Consider the following 14094-nt stretch of genomic DNA (forward strand, 5'->3'; position numbering starts at 1 on the left):
TGGACAACTAAAGGGAAAGGTTATCAGACCGGCTGGGTCAGCTTGAATGGTGGGGCATAGACCACCACACGAACAAACACAGGCCCAATGCTGTAGCCTCTCAAACTAAAACCTCTACATTTGGTTTAATTTCACAACAAGGAAAGTGAAAATCACATTTGACATCCCTTGAGTTGTAGGGTAGGTGGTGGAACTTGTCCACACTCTGTAGAAGTGTAAGCAAAAGAGAGATGTCACCTCCATCCCCAGGCAAGCAGTCTCTCCTCTCCGACACAATAGCAGGCGCTGGGGCCGAGGCAGGCAGCACACCGACACGGTGGAGAGGAGGCGAGAGAGGAGAGGCACTTTCCTGCTGAGGACTGGAGCAGCCATCCCCTCCCAAGTTGTAACAAACAAACAGCCCACAGTATCTGGGCACTATCTCCATTCTCCAGAAAGACACTGCTGCTGGCCAATGGAAAACACCCCTCCACCCACCTATTCTATACTGGTGGGACAATTCTAAAGCCTACTCTTGCAGTTACACACACGTTTTCAGCCCTGAACCCGACTGAGCAAAAAGCTGAGCTCTGCTTTCTTAAAACACTATTATTGCTGTAGTTGTAGGTCGGGGCATAAAGTAAAGCCTACAGGGTGTGCCCCTCGTTTCACTTTCCAGGAATTAGGCTAGTCTGCCACGGTCACTCCCACCTCAAATTATGAACATACATTGAACAAAAATTAAGAGTTGTAACCACACTGTTTTCACATTGTCGAGAGAGGCCCAAAATAGCCCATCCACTCCGAGACATATTCCCGGGGGAGGATGTGCATGCCATAAACTCTCCCCCATGGAGGAGCTAATGGAAGGAAGGCCACAGAGACAGACCATTCTACCCCATAGAAATTGAATGAACAGAACAGACTTGGAACGATTCTAGTTCTGTGTTCTACCCAGCAGGAGATAGGGGCTCCAACAAAGACAAGACCGTTACCGCCAGAATGATGCCTTCCTACATCACTACATTCCAGACATGATGAGCAGGTTACCTGACTAGAAGAGAAAACTCATAATCCGTGCATTGGACTCAGAGCAAACAAGAGACATGAAACTTGACTTAATGCTAAGAAACCTGGCACAGTGTTTCTATATCAGAGAAGTATTACTAGCATCCTACCAGGGCAGAGATGTAACAGACACGGCAGGCAGGGAGACAACCAGACAGACCAACATCCTCATTTAAATACTTCCCTTCTCTTTTCTGGGTCAATGGAGCGAAAAAGCACAGCATATTGGGAGTGAGAGCTGAAGAGGGCCAGGGGCTGTGGAGGAATCGGAGGCAGACTAAAGACCAACCAGATAGGTCCTCGCAATCACAGCCAGGTGAAGGCAAACAAAGAAACATCACACTCTCCAGTCTCCACAGCTTTATGAAGGGAAAGGGCACCAAGTTTACCCAGGGCTTATTGGGTCCAAATGAAACATTAGGCTATGAGGAGGAGCCCAACACTGGAAGGGTGGAACTGCTAAAGTAATTCCATAGTGAGGGAGGGCAGACTTTCTACAGCTGTCATCCTAGTCTCGCCCCGTTTCTTTGCCCTCTCTCAACCTCTCTCAAGGCTTGTTTGTTAGGGAATCTGCAGTGTACCTTCCCCGTCTCTGGCAAGGTGCCGGAGACCAACTACAGGTGTAGGATATTAAATTGAAGCAGTTTGCTACAGCAGGAAAATAATTCTGCAGCAATAGGAAATGTGAATTATACTTAAATTGACATTTTTGTAGTGGTTGATACATTTTTCGTAATGGGAAATCCAAGTCAAATTTAAAAGTGGAAATTACGAACTTTAGAACCCTTTTTAAACCTCAACTACACAAGTTTTACATTCCATGCATTGCAGGAAAGTCATCCTGCAACAGGGGGATTCAATTGCGATTCTGCATATCTATGCAGTCAGGTCAGGATTAAATCTACAATCAACTCACTGTTAATCTCCAACGTTTGTTATGGGCTCCTTTCCCCCGGCAACAATCAGTTAAAGGCACTCATAATAATCTGGCTGGGTTAGATGAACGGGGAAATAGACTAAAAGCTGGTTTTGGGTGTCAAATTAAATGTCATTTTAACTTGTTTAGGGTCTGTGTTTTCCATTTACAATTCAGGCACTGTCACACATAGACAACATATTGAATGTGTTTCTCATAACCTACCTCACCGCCTAACCTTGTTTATTTAGCTCTAATAACCCACTATGATATCCAGGAAAACACCACAGCTTTTTTTAAATGTAGGCCTTTTTTAAACAAGAAACCGACCCAAGGTCAAAGCTACAGGCATTCAGCTAACAACTTTTAACAAAATCTCATCCAGTGACACAGTTACCTCTAAAAATGCTGTTCCTGTTGCATACAGCTAGTAGGGCTCTAAAAAATCTGCGTTGCACAGACCACTGACAGAATCAAGACTTGTAAAACGTAATTTTACAATTTGCAACAATTCAACAACATGCAGCAATTTCTAAGATTTTACTGAGTTACAGTTCATATATGGACATCAGCCCATTTAAATAAATAAATGAAGACCTAATCTATGGATTTGACATGACTGGGAATACAAATATGCATCTGTTGGTCAGACACCTTAACATATAATATCATTTCATGAAATCACAAGTCCAATACAGCAAATGAAAGATAAACATCTTGTGAATCCAGCCATCATTTCCGATTTTTAAAATGTTTTACAGCGAAAACACAATATGTATTTATATTAGCTAACCACAATAGCCAAACACACAACGCCATGTTTTCACCATGTTTCCACCGCATAGGTAGCTTTCACAAAACCCAGAAATAGAGATAAAATTAATCACTAACCTTGAACAACTTTATCAGATGACAGTCTTATAATATCATGTTATACAATACATTTATGTTTTGTTCGAAAATGTGCATATTTGAGGTATAAAATCGTAGTTTTACATTGCAGCCACCATCACAAATAGCACCAAAGCAGCCAGAATAATTACAGAGAGCAACGTGAAATAAATAAATACTCATCATAAAACATTTATGAAAAATACATGGTGTACAGCAAATGAAAGATAAACATCTTGTGAATCCAGCCAACATTTCCGATTTTTTAAGTGTTTTACAGCGAAAACACAATATAGAATTATATTAGCTTACCACAATAGCCAAACACACAAAGCCATTTATTCACAGCCAACATAGCTTTCACAAAAACCAGCAATAGAGATAAAATTAATCACTAACCTTTGGACAATTTCATCAAATGACAGTCATGTTATACAATACATTTATGTTTTGTTCGAAAATGTGCATACTTAGAGCTGCAAATCGTGGTTATACATTGTGAATACGTAGTAACAATTCACCAAAATGTCAGGAGATATTTTGGACAGTCACCTAATCTAACCAAAGAACTCATCATAAACTTTACATAAAAATACTTGTTGTATGGCAAATGAAAGATACACTGGTTCTTAATGGAACCGCTGTGTTAGATTTTTTTAAATAACTTTACTACAACATACAGCATGCATTATTGTGAGACAGCGCTCACCTATTCTCCGCCGTGTTGGAGCCAACATATTACACAAAAATACGAAATAACATCATAAATATTATCTTACTTTTGCTGATCTTCCATCAGAATGTTGTGCAAGGAGTCCTAGTTCCAGAATAAATCGTTGTTTGGTTTTAGAATGTCCATTTCTTCTGTAGAATTAGCAACTTTGGCTAGCCATTTGGCGCGAACATGCCCATCAACTCTTGGTGCCTGGAACGAAAAAATCCAAAAGTCCCAATAAACGTTGAATAAACTGGTCAAACTCGGTTGAAAAATCCTACTTTATGATGTTTTTCTCATATATATCCAATAAAATCAGAGCCGGAGTTTTCGTCGTGTATAAGTAACGCATTTCAGAAGACAATGTGGACTCCCCTTTGCGCAGTTGCAAACTGACAAAAGACCGGACCTGTCACTCCAAAAGCTCTCATTCAGCCTCACATCAAGCTAGACACCCCATTCAACCTTCTACTGCCTGTTGACATCTAGTGGAAGGCGTATGAAGTGCATACAGATCCATAAATATAAGCCAGTTGAATAGGCAGGCCCTGACACAGAGTCTCATTTTCAGAATTTTCACTTCCTGTATGGACGTTTGCTGCCAAATGAGTTCTGTTTTACTCACAGATATAATTCAAACAGTTTTAGAAACTTCAGAGTGTTTTCTATCCAATAGTAATAATAACATGCATATTGTATGATCTAGAACAGAGTACGAGGCCGTTTAATTTGGGCACGATTTTTTGGGCACAAGAAGAAGTTAACTTCTTATGGCTGGGGGCAGTATTGAGTAGCTTGGATGAATAAGGTGCCCAGAGTAAACTGCCTGCTACTCAGGCCCAGAAGCTAAGATATGCATAGTATTAGTTGATTTGGATAGGAAACACTGAAGTTTCTATAACTGTTTGAATGATGTCTGTGAGTATAACAGAACTCATATGGCAGGCAAAAACCTGAGAAAAAAATCCAACCAGGAAGTGGGAAATCTGAGGTTTGTAGATTTTCAAGTATATGCCTATCCAAGATAGTGTCTATGGGGTCATATTGCACTTCCTAAGGCTTCCACTAGATGTCAACAGCCTTTAGAACCTTGTTTCAGGCTTCTACTGTGACGGGGGAGAGAATAAGAACTGTTTGACTAAGGGGTCTGGCAGAAGGCCATGAGCTCAGTCAGGCACCCGCCCGTGAGAGGTAGCTGCGTTCCTTTTCATTTCTAAAGACAAAGGAATTGTCCGGTTGAAACATTATTGAAGATTTATGTTAAAAACATCCTAAAGATTGATTCTATACATCGTTTGACATGTTTCTACAAACTGGAATGGAACTTTTTGACTTTTCGTCTAGCCTGAGCCTCGTGAATTTGGATTTGTGAACTAAACGCGCAAACAAAAAGGAGGTATTTGGACATAAATGATGGACTTTATCGAACAAAACAAACATTTATTGTGGAACTGGGATTCCTGTGAGTGCATTCTGCTGAAGATCATCAAAGGTAAGTGAATATTTATAATGTTATTTCTGACATCTGTTGACTCCACAACATGGCGGGTATCTGTATGGCTTGTTTTGGTCTCTGAGCGCTGTACTCGGATTATTGCATGGTGTGCTTTTTCCGTAAAGCTTGTTTGAAATCTGGCACAGCGGTTGCATTAAGGAGAAGTTTATCTAAAGTTCCATGTATAACACTTGTATCTTTTATCAATGTTTATTATGAGTATTTCTGTAAATTGATGTGGCTCTCTGCAAAATCACCGGATGTTTTAGAAGCAAACATTACTGAACATAACGCGCCAATGTAAACTGAGATTTTTGGATATAAATATGAACTTTATCGAACAAAACATACATGTATTGTGTAACATGAAGTCCTATGAGTGTCATCTGATGAAGATCATCAAAGGGTAGTGATTCATTTTATCTCTAATTCTGCTTTTTGTGACTCCTCTCTTTGGCTGGAAAAATGGCTGTGTTTTTCTGTGACTAGGTGCTGACCTAACATAATCGCATGGTATGCTTTTGTCGTAAAGCCTTTTTGAAAATCAGACACTGCGGTGGGATTAACAACAAGTTTATCTTTAAAATGGTGTATAATACTTGTATGTTTGAGGAATTTGAATTATGAGATTTCTGTTTGAATTTGGCGCCCTGCACTTTCACTGGCTGTTGTCATATCGATCCCATTAACGAGATTTCAGCCGTAAGAAGTTTAAAAAAAGTTAGGGCCGTGGATCAGAACACCAGTCAGTATCTGGTGTGACCACCACTTGCCTCATGCAATCAACACATCTCCTTCGCATTGAGCTGATCAGGCTGTTGATTGTGGCCTGTGGAATTTTGTCCCACTCCTCTTCAATGGCTGTGCAAAGTTGCTGGATATTGGCGGGAACTGGAACACGCGTCGTACATGTCGAGCCAGAGCATCCCAAACATGCTCAATGGGTGACATGTCTGGGGAGTATGCAGGCCATGGAAGAACTGGGGCATTATCAGCTTCCCAGAATTTGGTACATAAACATGAGGTGAGGTGATGGCAGCGAATTAATGGCACGACAATGGGCATCAGGATCTTGTCATGGTATCTCTGTGCATTCAAACTGCCATCGATAAAATGCAATTGTGTTCGTTGTCCGTAGCTTATGCCTGCACATACCATAACCCCAGTGCCCCAATGGGTTACTCTGTTCACAACGTTGACGTCGGGCAAACCGCTCACCCACACGACATCATACATGCGGTCCGCGGTCGTGAGGCCAGTTGGAAGTACTGCCAAATTCTCTAAAATGACATTGGAGGTGGCTTATGGTAGAGAATGTTTACATACTGCTTTACTCATTTCATATGTATATACTGTATTCTATTCAATGCCATTCCGACATTGCTTCAACTAATATTTCTATATTTCTTAATTCCATTATTGTACTTTTACATTTGTGTGTATTGTTGTGAATTGTTAGATATTACTGTACTGTTGGAGCTAGGAACAAGCATTTCACTACACCCGCAATAATATCTGCTAAATATGTATGTGTCCAATAAGACTTGATATGAACTTTCAATTGTCTGGCAACAGCTCTGGTGGACATTCCTGAGGTCAGCATGCCAATTGCACGCTCCCTCAAAACTTGAGACATTTGTGGCGTTGTGTTGTGTGACAAAACTGCACATTTTAGAGTGGCCTTTTATTGTCCCCAGCACAAGGCGCACCTGTGCAATGATCATGCTGATTAATCAGCCACACCTGTCAGGTGGATGAATTACCTTGGCAAAGAAGAAATGCTCACTAACACGGATGTCAACAAATTTGTGCACAAAATTAGATCGCAATAAGCTTTTTGTGCATATGGAACATTTCTGGGATCTTTTATTTCAGCTCATAAAACATGGGACAAACATTTCATATTTTTTGTTTATAATTTTTTTTCAAAGTAGAATATTCATTAATTTGCCCAAGATCATAAGACATGAACATCAGTGATGTATTTTCCTTAACTTGGAGGCAACAGCACATGCCCCTGTCTGTGTGTGTGTGCGCGTGTGTGTTTGTCTTTGTGTAGAGGTTAGCGATGAGGCTAATATAATGACAACTGTCTTCTGGTAGTTGGAAAGGCTTTCCCAAAGACTAAATATTAACTACAATGTAGCCTAAGCCTACCTGGCAGAATTGTATCATGATTATTTGTGTCAATTCAGTAGCCATTTGTTTTAGCAAATTGCAAAACACATGGACGCTAGCGAAACATTGCTAACCAAACAAGCTACACACCAAAATCCACATTTCTTACATCTTTCCCAGACCTCTGAAGTGGTCTACTGATGTGGTTTACGCATTGTTGTGGACTTAGAACAGAGATGGCCAACTGGCAGCCCATTTTGTAGGCCCGAAGATCAATAAAAAATATGTTTTTTAAGTCAGGGTCTGTCAGGCGCTGTTGCCTTACTGTTGAGAGGTAGAATTTCAAAATTTGGTTGTGCATCAGAGTTTTTTCTCATCATGTCAGTCACTGACTAGTATTGTCATAATACCAGAATATTTACTTTTATACCGATTGCAGGTTAAGTACCACGATACCAAACCAATTCCATGGCAAAAAAGGTGCACAGTATAAGACAAAGTCACAGAATGGCACTTGATCCACACGGATAAACTCAGCTACTACGCTGTTCTTTGAGCATATTGAGTTTAATATCATTATATTATCAAATCAAATTTTATTTGTCAGACATGGTTAGCAGATGTTAATGCGAGCGTAGCGAAATGCTTGTGCTTCTAGTTCCAACAATGCAGTAATAACCAACGAGTAATCTGACCTAACAATTCCACAACTACTACCGTATACACACAAGTGTAAAGGGATAAAGAATATGTACATAAAGATATTTGAATGAGTGATGGTACAGAACGGCATAGGCAAGATGCAGTAGATGGTATCGAGTACAGTATATACATTATATTAAGTGGCATTGTTTAAAGTGGCTAGCGATACATTTTTGATCAATTTCCACCAATTTCCATTATTAAAGTGAGCTGGAGTTGAGTTAGTATATTGGCAGCAGCCACTCGATGTTAGTGGTGGCTGTTTAACAGTCTGATGGCCTTGAGATAGAAGCTGTTTTTCAGTCTCTCGGTCCCAGCTTTGATGCACCTGTACTGACCTCGCCTTCTGGATGATAGCGGGGTGAACAGGCAGTGGCTCGGGTGGTTGTTGTCCTTGATGATCTTTATGGCCTTCCTGTGACATTGGGTGGTGTAGGTTCCCTGGAGGGCAGGTAGTTTGCTCCCAGTGATGCGTTGTGCAGACCTCACTACCCTCTGGAGAGCCTTACGGTTGTGGGCGGAGCAGTTGCCGTACCAGGCGGTGATACAGCCCAACAGGATGCTCTCGATTGTGCATCTGTAGAAGTTTGTGAGTGCTTTTGGTGAGAAGCCGAATTTCTTCAGCCTCCTGAGGTTGAAGAGGCGCGCACACATGCCTAAGATCCCCATACACAATGCCAAGCATTGGCTGGAGTGGTGTAAAGCTCGTCGCCATTGAACTCTGGAGCAGTGGAAACATGTTCTCTAGAGTGATGAATCACGCTTCACCATTTGGCAGTCCAAAAGACAAATCTGGGTTTGGCGGATACAAGGTGAACGCTACCTGCCCCAATGCATAGTGCCAACTGTAAAGTTTGGCGAAGGAGGAATAATGGTCTGGGGCTGTTTTTAATGGTTCTGGCTAGGCCCCTTAGTTCCAGTGAAGGGCAATCAACGCTACAGCATACAATGACATTCTAGACAATTCTGTGCTTCCAACTTTATGGCAACAATTATGGGAAGGATGTTTCCTGTTTCAGCATGACAATGCCCCCGTGCACAAAGCGAGGTCCATACAGAAATGATTTGTCGAGATCGGTGTGGAAGAGCCCTAACCTTAACCCAATCGAACACCGTTGGGATGAATTGGAATGCCGACTGCAAGCCTAATCGCCCAACATTAGTGTCCGACCTCACTAATGCTCATGGCTGAATGGAAGCAAGTCCCCGCAGCAATGTTCCAACACCTAGCGGAAAGCCTTCCCAGAAGAGTGGAGGCTAATGCCCATGATTTTGGAATGAGATGTTCAACGAGCAGGTGTCCACCTACATTTGATCACGTAGCGTATGTTAACACTATTTAAAAGTCATGGCAAAATGAGTAGAATTGCCTGAAATTTGGTATAACATTGCAAACGTTTCTCTGTGTTCTGGGCAAAATGTGTAGAATTGCACCAATTTAACTTTAAACTAACATTTAAAGACAGGGCCAGTAAAATGTTTTGCCCGTGAGGTGGGGGCCCACCAACCAAATCCCGCTTAGGCCAGGGTCGGCCATGGCTACTGGTAAAATGCATTTAGTTAAGCCAGTTTAGCTGCACAAATAGATTGACTGCACAAATCAGTTGACTGCATGTGTAGGTATGGATGTGGGTACGCAGACCAGCGAGCCACTGCGGCCTCTCATGATGATTTCCAATTTTTTTTGTGTGGCCCCAACACCCATCAAAGTTGCCCATCCCTGACTTAGAACATCAAATGCTGTTGACTTTCTATAAAAAATATATATCTATATTTTGAGAGCGAAAACCTGAAAAACCTGGAAGAAACAAAATCAGGCAAAAAATAAAACTTTTATAGGGCCCTAAGTTTAGCCTATGGCAATGTTTTTGCATCCGAGTAAAGCCTGAAATAGAAAACTATCATTCTTACTCAACTGAACAACAAATTGTTAATTAATCATGAGAAACAACTCTACAACATTATAATTACAGCATATTACCAGAATGTCTCTCTCGCTGTCTCTACTCACACTGGTCAAGACCTGGTCCCCCATTTCTGCTCAGGCTCCAATTCTTCACCTGAGCTGCTCTCTGTGACATCAGAGTCTACAGCCTCATGCACTGTGCGCAGCACAGCCTGGGCACAGCTGGCAAACTCCTGGATGTGTTTAGAAGAGGATGGGACTGAGAAGGTTTGCAGTAGGGCAGGCGCCTGGGTCCTGTGGCTCTGTGTACCGGTCGGTCTCTGCCCCATGGCTGGATCAAAGGGTTTGGTGTCAGCTGGGGGTGAGGGGGGACCCGGGGTCTCCCTGCCCTGCCTCTTCTTTAGACCCTCCAGCTGGAGGCTGCAGTGGCTAGAAAGGTGGTCCCCTAGCAGAGCCTGGAGTCTCCTCTGGATCCACCCAGCCTGTCCTAACAGGGCTGCTTGTTGGGAGAGATAGTCCTTTTGGTCCATAGCTGGGCTAGAGCTGTGTCTGTGCTGATGGTGCCCCCCTCCTGCCTCGCTATGCCGGGTGTGGGGACAGCAGAGTTGTACTGGGACATGAGATCCCCCTGGCAGTGTTTTGTAGGTGACTGGGGGATATCATAGCCATCTGGTCCTTGGCCACTGTGCTGACACCGCTGCTGAACCACACCGTGGCTATTGTGTTCAGTGACCGGAACAAAATACATGTCTTGTGCACTTGGACAGGCCGCCAGGGAATTCTTCAGGTTTTTGTTGAGGAACAGGAGGTTGCACAAGGAACCAGGGCTGGAGAGAAGCACTGTGTTGTACTGTCCAGCCGAGGCCCGTAGCAAAGGGGACAGGAGTGACTCTGAAACCTCAAGGGGACTCGTGCCAGAGCAAAAAGTGTCCAGACAGGGCGGAGAGGAGAGGTTGAGCTACACCCTCTGAGCATAGCTGCCCTCCTTCAGGTTCAACTGAGGATCACACTCCATGTTGAGCATTGCCCCCTCTGCATCCATGTTGTTGAGGGCGAGAGTGGTCGCCAAGTGGATTCCGTGGGCGTCTTTGGAGAGCTTGGTCAGGGCTGGGGCCATTCACTCTTCTCCGTCACACCAGAGGATGTCAGATCACACCAGAGGATGTCAGATTGGCCTCAGACTTTCCCCAGAACAAATAATAAAAACACTATCAGCACTTCATCCTCCAAACTGAAAATCAACAAGATATGCTAAAAACAGCAAATAATGGGTAGAAAAACATCCAGGTAGTTGGATACATTAGCTTACCTATAGAGAGAAAGACAAAGAGAGAAACAAAACAAACCACTAGTAGTTGGCACTGTCACTATTAGCTATCTAACTGCACTGTTAGTTTACGTCATGGGTGGCAGTGGCTCAAACAAGTCAATGAACTGACAAGGTGGAAACTGATTACATTTACAATTGTCTTACTGCAGAGACATCCAACCTAATTGATTTATTCAGCTAAGTTCCATAAATAGCTAGTACCAAACAACAAGGCCGTTGGCAGGCATAAATCAAATAAGTTTCACAGCTTTCTGGAACACACAAATAGCTTATAGACCATCTTCTCTCTACGTTACTCACCTTGAATGAAAATAGACAGGATCCACGGAAAAAGATATTCTTGAAGCCTTGGTTTGTGTTGTGACAAGCTAAGCTTTTCCCTTCATTTGACACACAAACCGGTAACTGTTAACGTTTGGCTAGATAGTTTATCAGAAGATCTTTCGGTTGACAGTCCTTTCGCCGCGGTCCTATTTCCATTCCAACTGCCATAGATCCGCAGCTGCTCTGTGTTTGACATTGAGTAGTTGCCTGAGTAAGTGAGGGTTGGGGGGCAAGTCTATGCAAATATCATGCCATCCAGGACCAATTATATTCAGTCGCAGGAGATCGTTGGAACTGTTTTTACTTTCTAGTTTTATCCAATGATTGTATCACAATTTCGGTTCAAATCCTCGATTCTTTCATATAATAGCCCTGTTGTTCCCAAACTGTGGGCCGGGACCCACTTGTAGGTCGCCGCCAATGGTGTGGTCTAGTGGTTTAAAAAAATGGTTGATAAACTCTGATCCCTGGTTGGGTGGTGAAAATGAAATGCTCCCTATAATTTGAATGTGTTTTTCTGCAAAAGGTGGGTAAACTGTCAAGCAAAACAAAAGTGGGTGAACTGGTTTTCTTGTGTTTACCCTCCACTACACCACTGGTTGCAGCGGCAGGGGTCCAGGTGGGTTGCAGGATGCCATTTAAAATAAAACAATTAAATATATTTTTGAGATGGAAAAACGCTTTCAGTGTAAACTTAAACGATTAAACCATATATAAAGTATTTTGAAAATAAAATGGGATTATTTTTTTTTTTTAAATAATAGCCTATAATAACTTGAGAACTTACAATCAACGAAAGAAAAGCTAGAAAATCATACCCACATTGATTTTGTTATGTTTGAGCATAAGAACACAGTATTAGTCATGTCAAAATGCATAGAAATGCAGGAAATGTACAGTACTAGTCAAAAGATTGGACACACCAAGTAATTCAAGGGTTTTTCATTATTTTTACTTTTTTCTACAATGTAGAATAATAGTTAAGACATCAAAACTATGTTTTTATTTGTTTAACACCTTTTGGGTTACTAAATGATTCCATATGTGTTATGTCATAGTGTTGATGTCTTCACTGTTGTTCTACAATGTAGAAAATAGTAAAAATAAAGAAAAACCCTTGAATGAGTAGGTGTCCAAACTTTTGACTGGTACTGTACGTGCAGAATTCCCTCTTAGCTCAAGGGCAAATGTATAGAATAGCAGGAAATTGGCTTTAAAATGGAAAAATAGTATTTTCAAGTTTTATTGTCACATGCACAAGTACCATGTGTTTGATACCATTTAATTTTCTCCGTTCCAGCCATTATTATGAGCCGTCCTCCCTAAGCAGCCTCCACTGGTTCCAATACCATATTTACAATGTGCAGGGATACTGGAGTGATGAGGTAGATATGTATAGGGGTAAGGTGACTAGGCAACAGGATATTAGATAAACAGTAGCAGCAGCTTGTACAGCATGTGAGTGGTTGTCTGTGTGTGTAGAGTCTGTATAAATGTATGTATATATTATGTGTGAGTAAGCAGACGATGGAGTGGGTGTGTGAGTGTGTAGGGCCCTGTGAATGTGCATAGAGACAGTGCAAAACTAAAAAGGTCAATAAAGATTAACTCAGATAGTCCGTGTAGATGTTTTATTTGCAATTTATCAGTCTTATTGCTTGGGGATAGAAGCTGTTCAAGAGCCTCTTGGTCTCAGACTTGATGCACCGGTACCGCTTGCCATGCAGAAGCAGAGAGAATAGTCTATTCCTTGGTGGCTGGTGTCTTTAACCATTTTCCAGGCTTTCGTTCCACACTGTCTGATATAGATGTCCTGAATGGCAAGGACCTTGGCCCCAGTGATGTACTGGTCTATCTGCACCACCCTCTGTAGCACAATGTGATAGAAGGCGGTGCTATTGCCATACCAGGCTGTGATGCAGTCAGTCAATATGCTCTCAATTGTACAGCTGTAGAACCTTTTGAGGATTTGAAATGCCACGCCTTCTTCACGACTGTACGTTTGTGTTTGGACCATTTTAAGTATTTAAGAGATGTTCAGACCCAGAGTGTCACGATCCTCGTATTGTGGAAGAGAAGAGGACCAAGGCGCAGCGTGATATCTATACATCTTCCTTTTTAATGAAGACGAACCGAAACGAACAACACTTTACACACTAAACAACAAACCGATGAACGTGAAGCTATACAAACACTAAGTGCAGACACTGGCAATTTACACATAGACAATCACCCACAAACTACCTAATGACTATGGCTGCCTAAATATGGCTCCCAATCAGAGACAACGATAGACAGCTGTCTCTAATTGAGAACCAATCTAGGCAACCATAGACATACATACACCTAGACTAAACACTGCCCCATAAACATACAAAACCCCTAGGCAATACAAAACACATACATCCCCCATGTCACACCCTGGCCTAACTAAAATAATAAAGAAAACAAAGATAACTAAGACCAGGGCGTGACACAGAGTCCTATGCTTGGTGATGAGCTTGGAGGGGACAATGACGTTGCTGTTCATTGACCACAGCTCAGTGTTCAATCTCACATAGGTATTATTCTTATCTAGGTGGGTGAGGGCAATGTGGAGAGCAATTGAGATTGTGTCATCTATGGATCTACTGGGTCGGAATGCAAATTG

The 14094-nt window shown here is 42.1% G+C and overlaps 1 protein-coding gene across 1 annotated transcript in view; it reads right to left on the bottom strand.

The window, feature by feature from the left end:
- Nucleotides 1-10907, bottom strand: part of kansl1l (KAT8 regulatory NSL complex subunit 1-like) — a 39532-nt gene extending 28625 nt beyond the window's left edge. The window contains 2 exon segments of the mRNA XM_055879243.1: nucleotides 9896-10307; nucleotides 10310-10907. Coding sequence (XP_055735218.1) covers nucleotides 9896-10307; nucleotides 10310-10907 — 1010 coding nt within the window.
- Nucleotides 10908-14094: the final 3187 nt, after the last annotated feature.

The sequence above is a fragment of the Salvelinus fontinalis genome, chromosome 23 (genome assembly GCF_029448725.1).
Source record: "Salvelinus fontinalis isolate EN_2023a chromosome 23, ASM2944872v1, whole genome shotgun sequence".
In the NCBI taxonomy this organism is placed as follows: Eukaryota; Metazoa; Chordata; class Actinopteri; order Salmoniformes; family Salmonidae; genus Salvelinus; species Salvelinus fontinalis.